Source organism: Chionomys nivalis, chromosome 5 (genome assembly GCF_950005125.1).
Source record: "Chionomys nivalis chromosome 5, mChiNiv1.1, whole genome shotgun sequence".
Classification (NCBI taxonomy): domain Eukaryota; kingdom Metazoa; phylum Chordata; class Mammalia; order Rodentia; family Cricetidae; genus Chionomys; species Chionomys nivalis.
This window is the reverse complement of record NC_080090.1, coordinates 14247200-14272025: the sequence shown is the minus strand read 5'-3', so window position 1 is coordinate 14272025 and position 24826 is coordinate 14247200. Positions and strand designations below refer to the sequence as shown.

The 24826-nt window shown below is 37.6% G+C and overlaps 1 protein-coding gene across 2 annotated transcripts in view; it reads left to right on the top strand.

The window, feature by feature from the left end:
• Cd46 (CD46 molecule) overlaps window positions 1-24826 on the top strand; it is a 43554-nt gene that overhangs the window by 7584 nt on the left and 11144 nt on the right. Inside the window, exons 1-8 of one of the 2 annotated variants that reach the window (XM_057769283.1) lie at window positions 1293-1450; window positions 8427-8615; window positions 9262-9364; window positions 11296-11384; window positions 12180-12377; window positions 14459-14641; window positions 17646-17693; window positions 23840-23881. In XM_057769283.1, coding sequence (XP_057625266.1) covers window positions 1324-1450; window positions 8427-8615; window positions 9262-9364; window positions 11296-11384; window positions 12180-12377; window positions 14459-14641; window positions 17646-17693; window positions 23840-23881 — 979 coding nt within the window. In that variant the 5' untranslated portion in view covers window positions 1293-1323. Of the gene's footprint in view, window positions 1-1292; window positions 1451-8426; window positions 8616-9261; window positions 9365-11295; window positions 11385-12179; window positions 12378-14458; window positions 14642-17645; window positions 17694-23839; window positions 23882-24826 lie in introns of those variants that run through there. The other variant, XM_057769282.1, reaches the window with a different exon arrangement.

Sequence of the window (24826 nt, the reverse complement as noted above, 5' to 3'; positions counted from 1 at the left end):
TGTTTGTTTGTTTTCTGAACTTTTAAGGGAGGATGTTAGATCCTGCACCACTGTGCAGGAAGGTCAGCTGGCCATACCCCACTCTCTGAAAAACATAATGTAAACATGATAATTCCTGATGTACACACAAAAAGCACCTAACAACTGATTTTTATGTCACTTAATAAATGCCATTTCACTCCATTGTTTTAGAAATTGAGTCCTATTCTGATCCACAAGCCTGTGTCCTCTTTGACAGCTAAACGAGATATTTCCCATTAATTGGAGAAACCACTTTTATTTTGAATCCTCTCCTTCATCCGAAGATTTGACTGTAGACTTCAGGCAACTGTCAGGATCTTGGAACGTTCACTGTCAACACTGTCCCTGAAAACATTTCAAAGCAGGGCTGAGATAGAGAATAGCTTCACTTCAAGAGTGGGCTTGCAATGCTCGCTGCCCCTAGGAAAGTGTTCTGTACAATAATTTACAGCAACGGGGTGGGTGGTGATCTTAGCGGCTGGGAACTCATTGGGCAAACATTTGAGATTTGAGGATTGTATTGTAAGATGAGGCTATAGATAATTCAAATGAAGAAAATATAGGTATTTTCCCTAATCCGATGTGACTAATGCCAAATGCAACAACAGACAGGGAAACTAGTCTGAGGCAGCCTGGAAAAGATGAGCACTAGGGGTGCTGGCTGTATGATGACCCACAGCTGTGCTCCAGGTCTCTGTTGGTCCCTATGCTTCATTCTTCGAGCTCGAGTTCCGAGCAATGATCACAGGGCCAACTAATCTTTCCACCCTTTCTGAGTAGAGTGTTGCGCTTGTTTATTTGAGCCAGGGTCAGCTCCTGCTGGTTAGCAGATTCTAGAGCAACTGTAAAGCTGTTGAGGGAGGAACAATGAACAACATCTGTTGGGGGACAACTCATAGAGGAGCACAACCCTGACTGGGGAGGAGCTCCACAGCCTGTGGAAGAGTATCACCCAAGCTGAGGAGTGCAGCAAAGCGGAAGAGGACTTGGGAGCAGTGCAACTTCCTACGGGTTGAGTTAAAGGTGTTAGAGAATGATAAAGGTTAGCAGTTGACAAGCCGGATATTTCTGGGCGAGAGCGCAACCCGGTTGTTCCAATCCCTTGAATTGAGGCCCCGCCTCACTGCCAACCGATTGGCCTAATCAGCATCACCTTGAGTCACCGGCCCTCCGGGAGTGGCCTGGCCACGCCCACTTGTGTCGCCTGGCTCACTTTAGTTTCAGGATTGTTGCGTCTGTTCACTCAGCTCAAAAGCAGCTCCCTGGTGGCCTGGCGCTCAGTTTTCCCTTCATTCTGGTAACATGACGGCGGAACCTCTCGCGCCGGACACAAAGCCTCCCCGCCGCAGGAGGAAGACCTCCACTTTCTGGTGGTGCTTCCTGGGCCTCTGCGCAGAGGCCCTTTTGTTCCTGCTGTCTACTCTATCTGGTAGGATCCAGGAGTCTGTGTCTCGGGAGTGCTGGTACCTTGTCTGTAGAAGGAGCTCATAGCGAGGAGCTTATCCAAGGTTGGGTTGAGCAAGGTTGGCGTGGAGGACCTGGTAGAGTATTCCTAGGGTTATGCAAATGTGTGGTGTGGAGACCATGCAGTCCCATCCCTAAAGTGCAGACTAGCTTAGTGGGAAGCACTTAAAGGGTGGGCAGCCTGAGTGGAGAGAGGAATAGATAGATGTTCATTCAGAGCCTGGCTGTGGCAGTAGCAGTTTGCACTGTTTTCGGGGTTTGGGTAGGCTTAGTCTTCCACCACGGGAAAGGCAGGTCACACAGCTTGTGCAGAGGGTGAGCCACTCTCTAGGTTTAGAGGGGAGGGAAAGTCACACCTGGCTTGTTTTATCTTAAGTCATTTCCTTGTTGCCTGAGACAGGGTGGGCTTGGGTTACATGTGGCTGTTTTTGGCTTTACATTTTTCATTAGATTTTTTTCACATAGAACATATTTGATCATATTCCTCACACTCCTCCTCCAGACTTGGAGTTATCCTAGCCAATACAGACAGTGCCTGATGGTATTACCAAATGGTTTTGAGTCATTTTCCTTTGAAGACAAAGTCATAGTAGAAAAAAATAGAAACATCAGTCCAAAGACAAGAAGCATAAGTAACACTCCGGTTTTCACCTCAGCTCATGAACCGAAACTTAAGGTTTCTCCCATCACATTTTGGTGGTGTTTCGTTACATGGAATAAATATGCTTACTGTATAAAATTTACACAAAGAACAATGTTTCCTTCTGTTTTTCAACCCTCTGTGAATGTGTCCCTGATATATACTCTTGCAAAATATTATTTTAAATATGTAAAGACATGTTACATTTGTTTATGTTGAGGAATATTACTTTAACTGTGTAAAGATGTGTTACATTTGTTTATGCTGCATTTGTTTAACAATGTAAGGATATGTGTTTAATTATGAAAAGCTGTGTTGCTTTTGGTTCACTTTGCCTGCTAAGACACCTGATTGGTCAAATAAAGAGCTGAATGGCCAATAGCTAGGCAGAGAAAAGATAGGCGGGTCTGGCAGGGAGAGAGAATAAATAGGAGAACCAGGATACTAAGAGAAGCAAAGGAGGGATACACCCAGGGAAAAAAGCCAGGCAGCCGCCAGCCAGAAGGCACAAGCAGTGAAAGTAAGATATACAGAAAGAGGGCTGGAGAGATGGCTCAGAGGTTAAGAGCACTGACTGCTCTTCTGGAGGTCCTGAGTTCAATTCCCAGCAACCACATGGTGGCTCACAACCATCTGTAATGAGATCTGGTATCTTCTTCTGGCATACATGGAGGCTGAACACTGTGTACATAATAAATAAATAAATCTAAAAAAAAAAAAAGATATACAGAAAGAAAGGAAAAAGCCCTGAGGCAAAAGGTAGATGAAGAGAAACAAGTTAAAAAAAAAAAAAAAGATAGCCAGACACGGAACCTAAGCTTGGCTGAATATTCAAAACTAATAAGTTTCCATGTCCTGATTTGGGAGCTGGTTGGTGGTCCAAAAGAAAAAGCCTGGTACACGTACATCATCCTGTACATGTGGTCTATATGTATTTCTGTATCTCTCATTAGAGGTATCCACTCAGCAATATTTCCCTTTAATATTCCAGGCTCTGCTGGCCTAAGGATGGATATGCTGGGAGGCAGTCATAAACCAGTCTTGTTTTTGTGATCCTCTATGGTTGTTCACACATACATGTGTATACACTTTATTATGCTGATAGATCCCTAGTGACAGATAAATAGTAGATGATCTATAGATATTTGCTAATATTTATTAGGAGTGGCAAATATTAACCAAAGCTTAATGCTAATTAATAGACCGCACTCTGGAGTAAGGAGCATGCTTCTCTGACTGGATTGAAAATTGATTGTTGGCAGGACATACAACAATCCAAACTCTGACATTTTAAAACATTGGCTTGTTACTGTTTCCCCATACATGGAACCTTTCCCTGACATTACATAATTGACCATCTTCTCTTCAAACTTCGCCAGGGTGTTAGCTCTCAGGGAGACCTCATATGACTACCCTCAGTAGACACAACCCAGATTACTCCCCCACACACACTGAACTTGCGATCACATTTCTAAAACTGTCTTTTCTGTTTTCTACCTCTCCCATTGGAAAGCAGAGATCTTATCTTTTTTCACACCTGATACTCCAATGGCTGTTTTGGATTTATACTGTTTTGTTTTTAAGAATACTGTTTTAAACAAACTTCAAGCTAAATGTTGAAGAATACTCTTAAGCTATTTGTAATAGATGAAAACAGATAAATGTTGACAGAGGTTTCTGTCCTGCCCGGTCCCACAGCCATTCAGTCCCAAAGAAACACATAGAGGTTTACATTAATCATAAACTGAGTGGCCTATTAGCTCTGGCTTCTTATTAACTCTTTCTTATATCTTAAATTAGCCCATAATTCTTGTCTGTGTTAGTCATGTGGCTTGGTACCTTTCATCAGCGAGACATTCTCTTCTTGTTTCCTCACCATTTCCTGTTCCTAGAATTCTCCTGTTATTATCATGCCATCTCTACTTCCTGCCTGGTTGCCCCACCTATACTTCCTGCCTGGCTACTGGCCAATCAACATTTTATTAATACAAGATCATTGTCCCAAGCACTTCCCGCCCCTTTTTTTTTCAAAACAAGAACTCTGAATATAATCTCCTTTGTTTAGCTTTTTTTTTCTGACCATTATCCATAACAACTTATACCCAACACTTTAAACAAAGATAAATATCCATAATCCATTTGGGGGGACTGCTTGCATAGGTTTCCAGGCTACTTCCTGCTGATTGGGGATGCTGATAATCTTATGGGGACTTAAAGAAGATTTAGAATATGATCAAATCCTGACTAGAGCATTCAGTGAGGCTTGATCATCCCAGCTAGCAGTCTTGAAGCTGTTCTGGATATAGAACTCAAAGGAAACTCCAACAGAGGTCCTCTGAAATGTTGGATCTTTTGGACCATCTGCTCCTATCAGAGATTCTTCAAGTGGTCTTCCTTGATCAAACCTGATTATTCTTAACCCAGAATGAATCCACAGCCTCTCCTTTTCTGTGGAAACAAAAACAAAACCTCTTCTCCAAAGTAACTTATCTTTTGACTTAAATTTTGATGTCAAAGCATTTTCAAAATATATATGTTGTATTAATCCAGCAGCATTTGTAATCAAATGTCTTTTAGCAAAGTTTTTGCTCCTTCCTCAGCCATCAAGCAATTCAAAGACAACACAATAACATGCAGTATTCCGACTCTCTGTGCATTTTCCATCTTTACTAAACTCTATTTCTTATTTTTAATTTTTGGTTTTTTGAGACTAGGTTTCTCTGTGTATCTTTGGCTCTCCTGGCACTCACTCTATGGACCAGGTTGTCCTTGAACTCACAGAGATTTGCCTGCCTCTGCCTCCCAAGTATTGGGATTAAAGGTGTATGCCACCACACCCAACTACTCTCTTTTTTTCTTTTTTAAGGACTTTATTCTTTTTCTTTTCTCTCTCAAGCCTATATATTTTTAAACACACTGTAAACCATTTAGAGGTTTTCTTCATCTGGATTTATCTTTACTGTACATCTCTCTTTTTCTGGCCATATGAGTCTTTGATTTGCTAAGCAATGTGACTAGGATTAAAATCATGGCCTTGATGGCTGGATCCACCCCATTCCTTGGCTTTCTGAGAGTCTAGCCTCAGGGCAGAGATACTGGCAGAGCTGTGCCTATTGTCACAACACTTCCGGAGTTTCAGGGTCCCTGCTACCACCAAGAAGCATGCTGCCAGCTAATCATAAACACCATTTAAGTGTTTGTTGTCAGGTCCTCTTAAAACAGCTGTAAGGTTTTTTTTTGTTTTTTTTTTTTTTTTTTGGTTTTTCGAGACAGGGTTTCTCTGTGGTTTTGGAGCCTGTCCTGGAACTAGCTCTTGTAGACCAGGCTGGTCTCGAACTCACAGAGATCCACCTGCCTCTGCCTCCCAAGTGCTGGGATTAAAGGCGTGCGCCACCACCGCCCGGCAGCTGTAAGGTTTTTGCAGCTAAAGCTGAGTCAGGAAGCCTATCTTAAACGAGACACACTTGCCTCTTGCAAACAGAGCCCATCAGAGCAAACGCTGCTACCAAAAAGCCATGCTTAACTCTGTTCTCTTGTGTCTAAAGTTACTTCCCAAACTCTCTCAGGTTTTAAGTGGATTTAGTTGTCCACATTGGTGCCATTTGTTGACAGAAGTTTCTGTCCTACTGTTCCCACAGCTGTTCAGTCCCACAGAAACACACACAGGTCTACATTAATCACGAACTGGTTGGCCTATTAGCTCAGGCGTCTTATTATCTCTTTCTTACATCTTAAATTAGCCCATAATTCTTGTCTGTGTTAGCCACCTGGCTTGGTTCCATTTATCAGTGAGGCATTCTCATCTTGCTTCCTCTGCAGCTGGGTGGCAACAGCAGACTCACCATTTTCTCTTTCCAGAATTCTTCTGTTCTTGTTGCCCTGCCTGTACTTCCTGCCTGGCTACTGGCCAATCAGTGTTTTATTAATACAACAAGACCATTGTCCCATAGCAGATAAATAAAATAAACTGAATATAACATAAATGGAGGGGAAAGTGAAGAGGAGGGAAAGCAAGATAAAATTTGAAAACTAAAAGGTAGATTTAAAAAAACCCTGGAAAACATAAGAGAAAGCTTATTGTGCTAGTCCAAGAGGATAGAAGAGGGTCTCATTTTTGGAACAATTCAACTTGTGAGGAAAGGGGTTTACAAGTGTCCAGCATAGAAAGCCTGTCATCAGGATTGCAAAAGAGAATCTGTTAGATTTTGAGATTGGTCTCCTTCCTTCAGAAGAATGGCTGCTTCTTTAATCCAAGCTACAGCCTCCTGTTGTGTCTATTCCAATATACCTATCTTAGGTCTTCCTAAGACCAATAAATGCTTACACTCTAGTGTCTTGGTCCTTACTCTGTGTGCTACAGTGTAACAGAATTATCTTTATGTGGTCAGCTGCTGAGTTATACAATATTAGCAGACTGGAGAGATGGCTCAGTCATTAAGAGCACTGTCTGCTCTCCCAAAGGTTCTGAGTTCAATTCCCAGCAACCACATGGTGGCTCCCAACCATCTATAATGACCTCTGGTGCCCTCTTGAGGAAGAGACCTGGTCAGTTGTCCTCATCAACTTAGACCTTGAAGCCCAATATGGACAAGCTCAACAGAACCTGCACATACAGGCTGCCCATGCATGCTTCAGCTTTGCCAGGGCATAAATTTCATTTCAAATTCATTTTTTAGCACACAGAGCAAAAAACAAAAATATAGATGGCTCTCCTTTCTTATATCTCTTCTTTCTCCAATGAATAAATCTTTCAAATGACTATTTTCATTATTATAATCGTGACAATATAATCCTTGCAAGTGCTTTATTGTACTCTAATGCTACTGTGATGAGCCAGTGCTGAATAATGTAGCCGTATTGATGACTAGATTTCACCTTAGCTATTGAACACAGCCATCATGTGACCTATCTGAGATACTCTGATAGGAGACAGTCCAAAGGAAGGGACCAAAGTACTGTTTCCAGAGTTGAGGCATTAGATGTTCCCTCCAGGTGTCTAGAAAGAGGGGAGAGCTACCAGTGTGCATAGCTAGGAACTGGGTGGGATGTGGAGCAGTGAAAGCAAAGATATCCAAGATGGGACACAGCTGATCAGCAGCTACTTAGTTTGACACAAAAGAGATAAGAAAAAAGTAGAGCACTAAGTAATTATGAGAAGTGAAATAAAAACTAGAGAGGCTAGTTTGGAACAGTACAGGCTCTGATGGTTTACCTGATGTATGGAACACCTTTTATTCCTTACTTGACTTAGTACAACTTGTGTCTAAACTACAGCTACTGTAATGTCCCCAAGCAATATAAAAGGCAATTTTTTTTTGAGGACTAAAGCAGGATAGGGTGACATCTGCCTTGGAAAGGTCCAGATGAGGAAGGACAGGGTCATAGCATTGGCAGTAGTGCCCAGTGTTATCTGGACATAGGCTGCCTAGCTTGACATCTAGCTTGACACATACTTGGAATGCATTCCTGAGCGGGTTTTTCCACCTTGTGATACTTCAGTATTCTCATTTTATAGAAGGAGAAACTGTTTTAAATAATTAGTATGAAGATATGTTAAAGAACACCATATGCTTAGCACAATGTGCTGAGTCTTTGCTATTTGTAGTTTTTAAAAATCCTCATCACTATTGTTATAAGTTCTGATATCTGTTATTACTGTACTTCCAGGAAAATACAACCCACAGTATTTGGAATTTGCTTTCTAATTTTAGCAGTAATGCAGAATAAGCCCATAACAAACCTGAAAAGTGTAAATATTTTGACACGAAAGAAGTATTAACACAGAGAAATATTTATAGCTAAAATAATAAAAATTTAAGACTGTCTGAAAAACAGCAAAGAAAACATGACTTTAAGATATCATCAAAACAAATTCTCTGAATAGTAAAGAATTTGAATTTTGATTTACAGATGATAAAGAATCAATCACAGCACTAATTCAACTTTTAGGTACTGGGTACTAGAGGAGTAATAGTGAATGAGACATAGTCCTTAAGAACAGGATAGTCTCATATCTTCCGTTTTTAAAAAACCAAAACCATTTATCATGTCTCCTTGTTTTGCTTTTGAATAAAAGTTAATTCATTCTTAAATAACCCAAAAGCTGATGTTATTTTAAACCAGTCAGGGGATTCTTCTATGACTGCCACTGCGTGAGTAAAGAAAGGCAGGTACTAAGAGTTTAGAATCTTGCTTTAAAAAAAATTCTTTTTTCTGTCCTTCCTGCCACAAAATAGCCTTTCTTAGTTTATAACAGTGGTTTTCACACTTCATCTTCATGTTCTTGCCTCCTTGTCCTTAGATGCTTGTGAACTACCACCACCATTTGAAGCTATGGAACTCAAGGGTGTGCCTAAACTCTACTATGAGGTTGGAGAGACAATAGAATATAAGTGTAAAAAAGGATACCTATATATGCTTCCATTCCCCATGTTTGCTACCTGTGAACCAAATCACACATGGGTCCCTATTTCAGATGACGGTTGTCTTAGTAAGTAAACTCAACTTTTTTTTTTTCTTGATCTTCAGACATTTTAGGATTGGGGTGCTTATACCCCTATTGCAGTGATGCTTTTCCTATGAAACAAAGTTTTGATTTAAATGTGAGGGAATCTTTTTTTCTTGGAAAATTAGGTGATTTCATAATTGTTAATCTCATGCTTGTCCTTTGCATTAGTTACTTTTCTGATGTGGTGAAACACCATGACCAGGACAACTTATAAAAGAAAGGGTTTAATTGGGCTTGTGGTCTCAGAGGGTTAGAATCCAGGATAGTAGATCAAAGGTATCATGTCAGGAACAGATGAGATTCACATCTCAGAATGGCAAGTAGGTTCAGAGAGTGTATTGGAAATGGCACAAATCTTTTGAAACCTCAAAGCACACCTCCACCCTAGTGATATCCTTTCTCCGGCAAGACTAGACTTCCTAATCTTCCTCAAACAGCCACCAACTAGACAGCCAATTTTCAAATGCCCTTATGGAGAACATCTTATTCAAATCACCATACCCTTATAATGTAACCATTAAAGAAAATAATCTACAAACTCGAAAGAACCATGTATGACTTTTTTACCTTGATTCAAGTGCAACTGGCTTTGGAGCTGAATTAAATTTTTATTGTTATTTTCTTCTAGAAGTAGAATGTTCAACATTAAAGAGCCCTTCATTTGGCAGTGTACACTACATGGATGGTAGACCTTCATGGGGTAATCGAGCTCGATTTTCTTGTGTGGAGGGGTAAGTTGCTCCTTATGGGAAATAAGGTAAATGTTCCTGATTCCGTTGTTCTACTTCTCTTTTTTAATCATTCAAGTAAATTTGCTTACTATATGAGGGTTGCTCCTAGCCAAACAACATTTGCGTACTTTATGGAGATAGGAGAGGTGCTTAATCAATAAAGAAGTTGAAGGAAAACTAATTTGTATCATTCATGTATCTAATAATAAGTCTATGATAAACATTAAGAATGGAGTAATCTGCCAAGGATGGTGGTTCAATTTGTAATTCCAGCACTCAGGAGGATGAGGCAGGTGGATCTCCCTGAGTTTGAGGGCACTCTGACTACACAGTGAGTTCCGGGCCAGTCTGGGCTACATATCCAAAGGGTGAGTGAGCATGGTGACCTTACTACTCACAGTCAAGTGTACCTACCGCCAGCTCAAGGACAAAGTGGGGCGCTCATGAAATTAAGGCAGAACTGCTAACCAAAGGAGAATTCTTGAAGGCATTAACAAGTTAAAATGTAACTTAACTCATCTTTACCACGTGACAGGATATTTTGGTTGGAAAACCTTATTTTTTCAGATTTCTACATAACCTGAATTGTCTCCAAAGGAGGCATTGGTCACTGAGTAAGTCTTTGTTCTCTAGAGCTCTCTTAGAAGTAACTGTGTCTCTTGGGCAAAATTGGCTGTGACTGTCATCAGAGAGTTTCGTTGATAGTTTTTGTTTTGTTTTGTTTTTGTTTTTCGAGACAAGGTTCTCTGTGTAACAGCCCTGACTCTTCGGGAACATGCGCTGTAGACCAGGCTGGCCTCAAACTCACAGAGATCTACCTGCTGGAATTAAAGGAATGCACCACCATCCTTGGCAATAAATTTTTAACTTTATCAAGTAAAAGTACATTTAGGTAAAGGAAATTTAGGTTGAGGAAATTTCCTAGGTACTTTGAGGGAACCAAAAGTTTAGGCCATAAATATTTTTCAAAGACTAATCTTGTTGAGAAACCCAGTAGATACAGAAGTTATCAGAGCAAAATTATAAAAAATACCAGATAAGATTTTTTGTGGTGATGGAATGAGTCCAGAATAATAATCTGTGAATTAGCATAACTGGGAGACTTGACAGGATATATCATGAGCTGTTCCTAGAAAGACATTATAAATCATTATATTAGTAAGAAATAACATAGTCTTTCTACTTGCTGTGTGCCAGACTCTTGTTTATCTAATTCTCTTGAACAATCTTATAAGATATCTGATTTACTATTGTTTGTTTTTTTGGTGTGTGTGTGTGTGTGTGTGTGTGAGAGAGAGAGAGAGAGAGAGAGAGAGAGAGAGAGAGAGAGAGAGAGAGAGAGAGAGAGAGACTGACTCACTATATAACCCTGGTTGGCCTGGAGCTTGCTGTGTAGACAAAACTGGCCTTTAATTCACAGAAATATACATTCCTCTACCTCCTGGGTTCTGGGATTAAAGTTGTGTGTCAGCACACCTAGCTATTTGTATGTTTTTAATTCAGGAACAAGAGAAACTTAAAATGGTTTGTCCAAGCTTGAGTAGCCTGTCAGTCATGGAAATAGAACTAGAACCCAGGCAGTCCTTTCCTAAGGAAACTTCTCTCCTCTGTCCATTCTCCCAGAGCAGAACAGATGGGCAAAGACAAAGAAGCAGAGTAGTATGATTGATTGTAGGAGATAGCAAAGATGCCAGGTCACATCAGATGTGCCTAGATATCACAGCTCTTGGACTGCGTGCTCACAGACAGAAACTCTTTATCTAATTAAAGTTTGGTTAGATTTGTTTAGTACTTTCATTATACCTTGTTTAAGAAACCTATCCTTCAAACTACTATAGCATAGGAAAAAAACTATCTGAAACTGTCTTTCATTATTATGTGTATTTTATCAGCTGCCAAAGAAAACAGTAACTTTTTCTTTGCTCATTTAGTTATTACTTAATTGGTATGTCAGTTCTACACTGTGTGCTTAAAGGTGATGCTGATGCACACTGGGATGGTTCTCCACCACGTTGTGAAAGTAAGTAAATTCTCTTTTTAAAATTTACACTATCACTTCTCAACCATTTTGGCCTCAGGACCCTATTATGATTTTAGATTAATAAATACCTAAAAAAAACTTTTCTCCCTGGTTATATCTATTGATATTAATCATGTTGGGATTAGAATGAAAATATTTTTGAATAATTATTTTAAGGACAATAAACTCTACATATTAATATATCTCGCATATTTTTTTTGAAATTTTAAAAGTAAGAATAGGGACACTGCTTTGTGTTTTGCAAATCTCTTCAATATTTGACTTGGAGGAAGACATTGGGAATTAGTCTGTTCAATTATCAAAGTTTGTTACTTCTGCAAAAACATTGTACTGTAGGGATGAAAATGATACATGATAGTATGTTAGTACGATTTTAAGCCACCATTCTATTGAATGAATGTACCTGCACCTTCAAACACATTTCTCAATCAGTATTCAACTTGATTTTTTTCAACACAAAGGTTTTCACCAGATGATCAGCATCTTTTCTATTGACTAGAACAAAACTTGGCATGACCTCACAAATAAGGTCATTCTTTCCCTTAGGAAAATGAGTGTTGTCCTGAAAGGTCATTTCTGTGTTAGTGGTTTAAATTTGAGGTGATGGATTTTCTCATAGAAACCCTCTTCTAGATGAAAATTGGGTTCATAAATAACTCATAAAAACCTTGTACTGATAAATTTGTTAATAATTTAGAGAGTTTCCTAATACTGTCTTGAATAGGTATACTACCTTAATTATAACTTTATTTCCCTTTTTTCTTTTTTATAAAGAAATCTCTTGTGTGCCACCTCCAAAAATAAAAAATGGGACACACACCTTTAGTGATATTGATGTATTCAGATACCGTGAAGCAGTGATTTACAGTTGTGATCCTATCCCAGGGCCAGATAAGTTTTCCCTTATTGGAATGAGCATGCTGATCTGTACTGGCCATAACACCTGGAGCAGCCAGGCTCCAGAGTGTAAAGGTAATCATCTTTCCTTCATTTGCAAGTAGTTTTACCTAAAAGTAAACACAGTGAGCATATGGCTTTTATACTCTCCTAAAACTGTTTTCTAATTTAATTTCATAGCTGTTAAGTTAAATTCAAAAATAATTCTAGTTATGGAGTTCTATCCTCATTTCCTAGAATGTGAGCCATGAGGTGGGGTATTTTTGTTTTAAAGAACCAAAACACTCAACACACACTGGCTGGAAAAGAAGGAAGTTATCCTGTGTTACAAGAAGACAGGACAGTCTAGCTACAGGTAATGGCAGAGCAGATTATGATTAGCAGCCCTCTCAGCGAAAGAATAGTAAAAATCTAGACAAAAAAAAAGTTTGCTTTTTGTATTTTTTTATCCTAAATTGTTTACGGCATGGAAGCTTTACCAAAAACATGGAGCCACTGGAAGGATTTGCTCTTGAAAGAGAGCTACCACTGACTCCCAGCAAATCCTTATCTTTTCAAGTGTACATGGGATGGCTGCAAGGTAGAAAACAATCTAGATGCTTAAATGTTTTTTGTTGTTGTTGTTGTAGTTGTTTTTCCTGTTTTTGCTGTTTGTTATTTTGACATAAGGTCTCACTATGTAAACCTGGATAGCCTAGAACTTACAGAGATCCTCTTGAGTGCTAGAATTAAAAGTGTATGTCACCAGGACTGGTGACTAATACAATTTTTAACAAATATAAAAAATTAGTAATTTAAAGTGCATTACCTAATCTTAAGAAATGAAAGTAGAAATCCACAAAATTTGAAAATTATGCAAGATACTTCTAAATAATCTATAGGTAAAGAAGTTAGCAGGAAAATTGGAAAGTGTGTGAAATATGTAAAAATGAAAACAGCTTCTCAGAATGTCAGGACTTGCCAGGGTTCACCTGAAGTACACTTCCTATCACAAAATATTTGTGTTAGAAAAATAAAAATTGTAAATTAGGGACCAAAGGACCTAGTCCTAGCCTTCCACTGTAATAATCTAAAGAGCAAATTAAACTAGCAAGTTGCAAGAAAGTACAGCAGACATCAATGAAGCAGAAAAAAGAGGAGAGAACAAGAAAAATAATAGAAACCAACAGCTGTGTTTTGGGAGAAGATGGATAAATTAGATAAAACTATAGCCAGAAGTATATGTGTGGGGAGGGGGGGAGACCAACATTAAGAATGAGAAGGAGCAGGTGGTAGTGATGCACACCTTTAATCCCAGCACTCGGGAGGCAGGGGCAGGCAGATTTCGGTTGAGTTCAAGGCCAGCCTGTTCTACAGGAGAGGCTCCAAAGCTACAGAGAAACCCCGTCTCAATAAATAAATAAATAAATAAATAAATAAATAAATAAATAAATAAGACAATAATAATTAACTTATAGGTTTTTAATCAAGAAAAAATTCTTCGAGACAGAAGCATTAAAAATAACTGGACCACTTCTATATAAACCAAAGCTGAGAACTTTCCCAGCCAGGCTATGATAATTGCCAAAGTGGGGTTCGAGTGATGACTCAGCAGTTAAAAGCACTGGCCCTCTTGCAAAGGACACAGGTACAATTCCCAGCACCCACATGGTGATTCCCAGCTGTCTCTAACTTTGATTCCAGGGGATCTGGCATCTTCCTGCAGACAAAAGCTCAATGCACATAAAAAATAAAAAAGCTTAAAATTGCTAAAGGAAGCACTGGACTGAAAAAAAAATGGCACCAGACAAGAGCTCAGGTCCCCAGAAATGGGAAGAGCACTTGAGTTTAACAAGCTAAACGTGATCTGGTCTCAGCTGCTGTTCAGTTTATACCTCACAGTATAGGATAACATCCATAGTGCCTAAACTAGCAATTTTTGTCCCTCTCCCCCAATTCTTTTAGTAGACTATGAGTCAGTCTAATGGATTGTGACTAATTTTACTTAAAGAATGGGGAAGGTGAGTATTATTGTGATTTTTTGAGGGATCTATGTGCTCATATTTGGAACACAAAATATGTTTCTTTAACTCTGAGTTGTAATCTTAAAAGTTTCAGAAAATTGATATGAAAAATAAACCAGATTTTTATTAAATTGTGATCAATTCTCTTTTCAGTGGTAAAATGTCCATTTCCACTACTACAAAACGGAAGACAGATAGCAGGATTTGAAAAGAAATTTTCCTATGAAGCAACAGTGACATTTGAATGTGAGGAGGGTTTCTACATGAGGGGCAGGGACACGGTGGTCTGCAATGCTAACAGCACTTGGGAGCCTCCAATCCCAATATGTATTAAAGGTATAAACGATGTCTCATTTCCCTTCTTTAATTTCCCTTTTGTTTGCTTGCTTGTTTTGAAATTTATTTCATTATTGTTAAATATTATGAAACCTGAAAAGCAATAATTTTGGTACATAGCCCAGGCTTATAATCATTCCTGTACCATATATATGACATAAAATTCTGCTGTTGTGATTTTTGTTATTTTTTGGGGGATTTTAGTTTATTAGAGCATAGCAATATTCTCTTAAGTGTATTTCAATATAAAAAGTGGATTGCAACATTTTCAGAGTAAATTGAAGCCTGATTATTGTTATATAACTAAGTCAAGAATCAAAGGTATGACTCATGATAGTGAAAAGTTGGTCTAAATTACATTATTTTGTTTTCCAGTGTAATCTACCCTAATATAAAACCTCTAACTTTTGAGTTATTCAGGTTTATTAAAGTTCTGCATAAGTTTTTCTAACAATCTTTTAAATTCCTCATGGAAGTGCCAGCCATAACTCTTGTTTGACCCAATTGACATTGTTCTTTTATTTTCTGGTGTCAATGGATGGAGGAAGGTCATTTGTTTATCTGTTGCTTTCATTGGTTGATTAATAAAGAAACTGCTTGGCCTTTGATAGGACAGAAAATTATGTAGGTGGAGTAGACAGAACAGAATGCTGGGAGAAAGAAGCCAAGTCAGGCAGTCGCAATGATTCTCCCATCCTACACAGATGCAGGTTAAGATCTTCCCTGGTAAGCCACCTCGTGGGGCTACACAGATTATTAAAAATGGGTTAATCAATATGTAAGAGCTAGCCAATAAGAGACTAGAACTAATGGGCCAAGCAGTGTTTAAAAGAATACAGTTTCCGTGTAATTATTTCTGGTAAAGCTAGCCAGTGGCTTTGAGCCGGGTGGCAGGACGCAGCCCGCCGCTCATACAACAGTCAACTATCAGTTCAAAATCTCCAGTTTTTATTCTCATATTTAATAATTTCCTTCTTATACTTTTTAAAAAAATACTAAGTTCCTGGTTGATTTTTCAGATAATCCTTTAAATTCCTGCATATCTATTTACTCATCATTTTTAGTACATTTAATAGTACAGAAAGAATGAATATATTTGCAGCCATTTCATTTGTCAGATGTAGTAACTTATTTTATTTCCTATAGTCCCACACATGAATAGGAATGTGAATTTAGAAAAGTTATGTTCATTTTAAATGTGTATTTCCATTTGTCAAATGATCTAGTACTTTCTTATTGTGTTCAGGATGTAAGTGGGATCTCTTAAAGGACTTACCACAATACCCGGTATATGGGATGCTCTTAAAGTTAGTTACATCGCTTCTCTACTTGCATCAATCTTAATAAAAAGGAAGGCCCTTGGCTTCTGTTTGTTGCTGTTTTCTGTATTCAGTTTTGCTACTTAATTCTTTATTTTTTTAACCAAAATGATTTGCTTACACTTTTGCTCCTTATCATGTTAGACACAGTTCATTTCCTGAATTGTGGTCAGTTTGGAGGTGAAAGTCTCATTAGTCGTTTTGTTTAGGATCTTGTATATACCCAAACTGGCCTCAGTCACAGAACTCCTGCTTCAGTTTCTTCAGTGCTGGAAATACAAGCGTGCACTATGCCCAGGTTTTCAGTTTTTTTTTTTTTTTTAAGTAGTGCATATAATAGAAATTTGTGCTGCCTCAAGAATGAAACCTGCGTTTTCCATTTCCTCCCCACTCCCCTTACCTATTTAAAACATTTGTTTGTTATTTTTGTCTTTACCAGGCAACACTGACAACAGAAACTAGATTTCTTAACAACCGAGAGCTAGGAAGCCTCTCCAGCTGAAGTGACATAGGTTTTCTAGAGACTACCAATCAGCTGCTGTTAAGCATGGAGAAGTTTCTATGATGGAGGAACCATCATTCCCACTGCAGAGCTCCTTGCTGTGGTTCCAGTTGATGCTCTGGAAGTCACCCAGAGTGGTGGAAAGAGCATCAGACAAAACTGACTGTGATCAGTCCTATCCTGACTCTGCCTAACCAAACTAACTTCATTTCTGTGAACTTTGGATTCCATGTTGCTTTAACAAGGATATTGAACTCAAGTAAACCTCAATTACTTGTTCTAACTTGTTTAAAAATATTTTCTGTCTTCTTAATATTTTAAAGGTTTGAGAGATATGAGAATTGTACATGCTCACTTGCTCACCCAGTGATTAGAATGTCTTTTTTCTTCTTATTTTTTCTTTTGAGACAAGATTTTCACTATATACTAGAACAATCCGTATAGACGAGGTTGGCCTAGAACGCACAGAAATCTTCCTGCCTCCCAAGTGCTTGGGATTAGAGGCATGTACCACCATGCCCAATTTCTGGACTACATTTTGATATTTTATACAAGAACCTGACGTCTCCAGTAGCTTTCTTTTATATCTTAGCTGAGTTTCTGTTGAAAGGAATTTTTGAAAGAATTGACAGTAAGTACTTGATAAAGAAGTTTGCTATTCGAAAGACAAGATATATAAGAAAAGGCTCATAAAGAAGTAAAACTAAGAGGGATCCTTCTGTTAAAAAAAAAATCTTGGTAGAATTGTCAGTCATTTTTTATTGCCCATAGGGAAGATCTTGAATTGGAAAGCAGCAGCAGCCTGTACTAGTGTTATGGTAGATCTGATGGTATGTGAAAAGTGGAAAGATTACGGTGTCCATTGGATGGTATCTGACTTGTTAGGGTGCATATGTTTACCTTGAACACATTCTCTTTATGATTTATTTTTAGTTACCTTCTAGGATTTGTATTTGTAAAATGCAAAGCTGTAGTGAAGATTCTTGTACACAGATCTGTGCAATTATATATGTACATCAAGCATATCTATAGGCTAAGTCTCTAATAGAACTATAAAGTACAGAAAGTATGTGTACTCTTTACTTTCACAGGTAATCTTTTTAAAAAATTAATGTTATAATTAAATTTATAATTTTATATTAATAAGCTTAATGAATTGATAGACTCTATTTATTTTTTTTAGGTCCTAAGCCTACTTATCCCACCAAGCCTCCAGTTTACAATTACCCAGGTTTGATAATTCTTTATCCTACTGATGGAGTTAAGAGTTCCATGAGATATAGATGAGAAATGGTGTCTTGTTTTGTCATTTTTTTTCAGTTTTTAATAAGGTTGAACTTTTTAAAATTACATTTTTAAAGCATCCTTTGAGGTGGGGATGTCACTATTGATGCTCAGGCATTCAATTCTCATCTCAAATAGTCTTTGCCTTTAGGTTCTTGCCACTGGACCCAATGGTCATTTATTCATATCCTCTTCCCTTTTTTTCCTAAAATATTTTAATTTACATACATCTGGATATAGATTTATTTTTATAGACTAAAAGTATATAAATAATGTTGTGAAAGTTAATTGCTACTAATATTTTAGGGTTGTTTTTATTTATTTTTGTACATCAACATTCTCCTATTTTTCCTTTTTCCTCATTATTTTATGTGTGTGTGTTTGCATATATGTGGATGCACACATTTGTGGTATATATATATATATATATATATATATGTGTGTGTGTTTGTGGAAATCTGAGATTAATGTTGGGAATCATTCTCAATCCCTATTCCTTATTCCCTGTGGCAGGATGTCTTCATCAAATCCAGAGCTCACAGATATAGCCAGTCTCTCTAATCTCTAGGAATCCCAACTCCATCTTCCAAGGCTAGATATGCAGGTAGACTGCCTATGTAGGTGTCTGGGGATCCAAACTCAGATCATTACTTTTATGTGGCAAGTGCTTGATCTCTGAGCTACCTTCCCCACCAACATTTTCTTTTTTTAAGCAAAAATCATATCAAACTTCACATATTTTTCGTTGATTTGTTCTTTCGCTTAATGTCTTAGATTGGGATTTAGTTAGATTTATTCCCATAATAGTTGCTTTGGAGGCCTTAAAAGTTTTTGCCTTTAAGACTCCCTTTCAGGGTTTAATTAAAGACACCATGAATAGGTAAATGGGGGGCTAAAGATCTGAGGGTAAAGAAGTGTACTCACAACAGGAATCATCTGACCATATTTCTTCATTCTTCTCTCTTCAACTCATCATCTCTCATTGTTCCACCCATTACTTGTTCTCCTTGTTCTACATTGTTCTTCCTTGTCCCTAGTTCTACCCATTACCAGGGTTCCCAGTCATATATACCCTTAAAACCAGTAATTCCCCAGCCCTAGCAGGTTGGGTGGCCAGCATTCTTTTTCCCCCATAGAAAATTAGATAAGGGTTTTCAAATACACACACAGATCCATGGGAGTGGCTAGTACACATCCCGTGAACTACTTAATGGAGAAAGTTAGTAAGAAAGGAATTAAATCATCAGGGATTCTTAGGGAGGAGGTTAGTATGCTACATTATTAGATGATAGATAAAAAGTTAAAAGGTTTATTTTCAGTAAAATTATGGATAGGGCACAGAATGTATTTTAAATCAGTGCACCACTGCTTTTCTCCTGGTATGCATTGAGGCTGTGAGGTAACTAGGCAACCCAGGGTATGCTGATGACTCTTGATCCAATAGCACATACACCAGACACCACGATTTCTACGGGCCTAGGTCTGGAGTTAGACTTACTGCTATAAGCAAAGAAGAGACCCAGGCTTCTAAATTATCAGTTCTGGGCTATGCTGTTATCAACCGTTCTGATCGTGGGGTAAAACCAGGGCAGCAGCTTGAGCAGGTAGTAACTCTACATCCTTGGAGATCCATGAATATCTTAGATGGGATGTTCTTTGCCTGGACCCTAAACTCTGACCAAATACCTGCTGATAAAGATAACTGCAGGAAGGCAGATCTCTGTGCTTACCTAGGAGAGAGGAACAAGGCCTGGCCAGTGGGAAACTGGTTTCACTAAACAGTTCTGAACTGTGAGAATTCCCAAATATGTAACAGAAAAACAGTTAACTACAGCAAAAAAATTTACAGTAAAGGACAGCCACTGTATTCATGAAACAATAATGCCAAAAAGCCTTGCCTGTTGGTTTAGCCTTTACCAGATCCCTTGGTTGCTCATGGAAAGATGTCTGAACAATCACTGTATAATGTTGTGGCTTGTAGTAAGTTGCATACTATATATCTTACTTTACCAATCTCCTAGTGGTCATGTGTGTCCAGAAGTTTTACATAAATGGGTAATGAGATATTTTAATTACTCTATCAATTGCTATGAGTTGTATGTCATATAAAAAGCTTTAGGTAAGAATGGGGATGGAGTAGCTAAGAGCAAGTCCTGCTCTTGTTCAGTACCCCATTTGATTCTCAGCATCCGTGTGGAGTGGCTCACAACCTACTGTAAGTCCAACTTCAGAGGATCTGACACTCTTCTGGCCTCCTCAAGTACCTGCATGTACATGGCACACACACACACACACACACACACACACACACACACACACACACAAATTAAAAAAATAAAAATAAATCTTTAGCACTTTGGGGGCAGAGGCAGGCGGATCTCTGTGAGTTCGAGACCAGCCTGGTCTACAAGAGCTAGTTCCAGGACAGGCTCCAAAACCACAGAGAAACCCTGTCTCGAAAAACCAAAAAATAAATAAATAAATCTTTAAATAAAAACAGGCTTTTAGTGTTCTCCTGGTGAGAATTACATTATTTTATTCATATATCTGAATTCTTTATATCAAATTGAAACACATGGTGATATTTGTAGGGAGGGGTAACAGGCTCCTCCTTCCCTCATCCCCACTTAGGGGCTAAAAAGGGCTAGTGGATAAGTGGAACTATAAACAGAACTTTGTTATCTGGGAAGAAGACAGCTTGCCCAACTTTTTATTGTACATAATATCACAGGTATTCCAGCCTTCTTTCTCTTTTGGACCATTCCTGCACCAGAGTTGTCGTTTTTAAACTACAGTACTCTTTTTTTTTTTTTTTAAATGTTTGACTTTTTAAAAAATTTCTAGACCATTCATGTTAATCTTGCAATTCAACCAGACAATCCTTTGGCATTACACACACAGACATTCTTGTGCAACCAATTCTCTTTCATCATCCCTAACTGAACCTTCCACTGTTAAATGATGACTTCCTGTTCCTCCCTCTCCCAGCACCTGCTGCACACTGTTTTCCTTGCTTCCCTATATAACTTTGTCCATTCTAAGTATTTCCTGTACCTAGATCATACAGAATTTATCCTTTTGTGCCTTGCTAACTTCATATAACTCTTGATCCATGTAACTTTCATCTCGTTCTAGGACACTTATGTCTGAATAATACTCCATTCCTTATAGTGCCTCATTTTGCTTATTTGTTCATTTTGGTAAATTAAGGCTGCTTTATGTACACCTCCTAGCTATTTTGTACAGCTGTTTTGAGTATGGAGTTAGACACCTATTCAAAGTTTCCACTTTTAATTTTTCTGGTGTACAACAAGGAATAGAACTTCTAGGTCATAAGGTGATTCAATTTCTCCCCCCCCCCTCTCTCTCTCTTTCTCTCTCTCTCTCTCTCTCTCTCTCTCTCTCTGAGGAAATTATTGCTTTCCACAACAGCTACATGATTTTATAGTCTTCACCACATTTCTTGCATCTCCATTCTCAGTTATTCTGGTCTTTGTTTCATTTCGTTTTGTTTTGCTTTTGTGACAAGAGCCATCTGTCTGTTTTGTGTTGCTGTAACAGAATACCACAGATGAGATGATTTATCAAGGGCAGAACTTATGTCTCTCATGGTTCTGGATTCAGGGAGGTATGTAATGTCAAAGTGCTACTGTTAGGCAAATTCCTTCTTTCTGCATCATAACAAGCCAGAAGGAAGAGAGAGATAGGAGAAAAAGTATATGCCACATGGGCAGACTCACTCCTGCAATAATGAGCCCAGTCTCTAGATAATGGCATGACACACTTGTGCCCTCATCATCTCAATACCCTTATGTCAGCAAGAATTTCTACATAAATTTTGGAGAAAGCAGGCATTGAAGCCATAGTACTAAGTTAGTATATGACTATATATGATTGGTTTTATTTCTATTTCCCTAATATTAGTGAAGTGTTGGGCATCTTTTTATAAGTTTGTTGATCGTCTATATATCTTATTTGGAGAAATATCTATTCAAGTCCTTGGACTTTTCAAATTGGGTATGTTGCTAATGGGTTTTAAGAGTAATTTGGATATTCTATAATAGCTTATCAAATATAAAATTTACAAATATTTCCTCTCATTCTGTTTATTGCCTTTTCACTCTACTAGTGTCCTTTAGTGCAAAACTTTTCATTTTGATGAAATTCAATTAATCTGCTTCACTGTTATTATGGCCTATACTTTGTGCCACATTCAAGAAATCCCTTGTAATCATGAAGTGTTTCCCCATGTTTTCTTCTATAAGTTTTATAGTTTTAGACATTATCTTCAATAATATTACCCATCTAAGTTTTTTTTATATATATTTTAAGGCTTTAACCTGATTCTTTTTGGTGAAAATACCAAAATTTCCAGCACTAGTTGGTGAAGAGGCTACTCTTTCCCAATGACTGTTTCTATTCATCATTGTTTAAAAACTCACCTTAAAATGTGTATGTGTATTTATTTGAGTTCTATTCCATTCCATAGGTCTGTATGCCTATCTTTTTTATCAATAGTCCTCTGTTTTAATTTATATATCTTATCTTAGAGATTTTGGAGTCAAGAAGTATGAGTTCTCTCAACTTTGTGTTCTTCGGATTTCAGTACCATAGGATAGATTTTTCTACTTCTGTAGATTGAACAAATCATCATGATTTTCAGCAGGGGTTGCATTAAGTCTGTAAAGTTCTTTGAGTACTATAAACAGCTTAAAATAATCTTTTGTCTAACAAACACAGGAGTTTATAGTTTGTATTAGAGTTTGGTGTTATGACAAAACACTATGAGAAATAATTTAAAATGAAAAATATATTTTCATTAACTTCTTCAGACGTTTTGTTCTTTATTCTGCTGATACCACTGCTGATGACCTAGGGAGAGGCAGAACAGCATGGAGGTGGGAATGTGAGGGAGGAGAGTCTCCTCGTCTTCTAATAGCTAGAGACCAGAGAGAAATAGACCATGTATAACCTTCAGAGGCATGCTCATATCCTCCATCAGGGTCCACTTCCTAGTTGATACCACTTACTAATACTGCCATCAAGTTACATGTCTATCAATGGATTCTATTAATTTAATCAGAGTCCTTAAAATTCCACCATTTTTCAATGACTGGGTCCATCAGTTGAGTATGACACCTTCAACACGTGCTTTTGGGGGATGCTTTGTATGCATACCACAACCATGTGTTTCTATGTATTTATCTCTTAAATCATTTACAGCAAAGTTTTGTAGACTTCTCTGTGTAAGTCTTTTACGGCCTTGGGGTTATTCTTTGTATTTTACCTTTTCTATGCTATTACAACTAGAGTTGTCGTAATTTCCTTTATAAAGTATTCATTGTTCTTTGTGTGTGGATTTTGTATCCTGCAACTCTGCTGAACTCATTAGACTGTCTACAGAAAAAGTACATGTCAACTTGTGGCTGAGGCTGTAGCAAAGTGGTGGTAGGGTGACAGCTGAGCGTGTTTAGGCCTGGGGTCAACCCCCAACAGCACAAGAAAACAAAGGTCAATCCATTTTCAAACATATATTTTTCTAACTTTTATTCATTTTCTGCTTTTCTTACCTAATTGCTTTGGTTAGATTCCAATATCATATTGAATATAAGTGGCAAACCTGGGTACTAATCTTGTTCCTGATTTTAGAGGGAAATTTTCTAATATTTCATTATTGATAATACTAACTGTGGGTTATTTTTATATGGATTTATTTTGTTGAGAAAGTTTCCTTCCATTTCAGGTTGATAACTGAATTATTTATTGAGCCAATTCAATATCTTTAATTTTAACTAGACTCTCATAAAATTTACAGACCAATTTTGAGAATAAGGAAATTTGTATGCTACTATATATACTGATAGGGAATATCAGTAGACAGAAAAAAGCTAATAATAAAAACATGAAACTGTAGAATTTTATAACAATACCCAAAAAAAGAAATATTAATGGGACTTATAAGAAAAATGAAAACTTAGAAGTTTTTATACATTGGTGAAGAATGAACTTGAGAATTTACAGGATTTTGATTTTTATTCTTTTATTTCTCTGTTTTATTTTACTTAACCCAGTTTTCTTTCTTTTTCCCCCTAGGATATCCTAATCCCCGTGAAGGAATATTTGGCCAAGAATTAGGTTATTATTTCAGTTATTTATACCCGTGAAGTATGAAACATTAACAGTTTACATGGAAATATCATACATTTAAGATACTGCCAGTTAAAAAGAAGCATATCTTGTCAGTAGTAATAGTTGACATTTAGGATTGCTTACTTGGGGCTGACACCATGACAGATGTAAGTACTACTATGTAGAATGACATGGCGGTAAGTGCAGTGTTCTAAAAGGGCCTCAATATAGGAAAATTAGTTGGTTGAGGTTAAGGTCAACTTGCCTTCCATGTGATTCTCTTACTATTTGTGTCTGATCTACATAGACCTTAAAGTACTATAAGTTGGATTAAGTTTTTTTGGGTGAAAGATTTGTTTAGCATAATTTATGTAGGCCTCAATTTCTACAATGTACATTAAACTAAATCAGGTATAGTTATAACAGCTAAAATTCAGTGAAATGTAAAGACATGATGAGCAAGACAAAAATCTGTTATGTTTTATTTATTAGACTAGATTAGTAATGATTTTTTTTCTTAAATCACGTTTGGCTTATTTTTTATACATGTGAGTCTCTTTATGCATGGGAGATTGGGCCTGATAAACCCGCGGTAAATTGAAAGTGTACTTAGCGTATTTACCTAAAGATTATCAGAGATGTTCACATGGCCAAAGTTTGGGTTTCACTCATGTGATCCTGGTTCTGTAGGAACTGTGGCTTTCCACCACTGCCCAAGATCTAAGATAAAGTTCCATGTCATAGTGCTAACCCAGGCAAAGGTCAAAATTTAAAGTTCAACATTGGTTTCTGCTGAATATGCATCAGTGTCTTTCCAATGTAAAATGAAAATCATTCAGTCAAACCAGTTTGTGAACTGTCTTAAGTATGGAACTTTAGAAGAAAATACATTAGACATAAATACTCCCAAAATATAAGATTTTTGTAGAATTTAATGTTCTCTGGTAACCT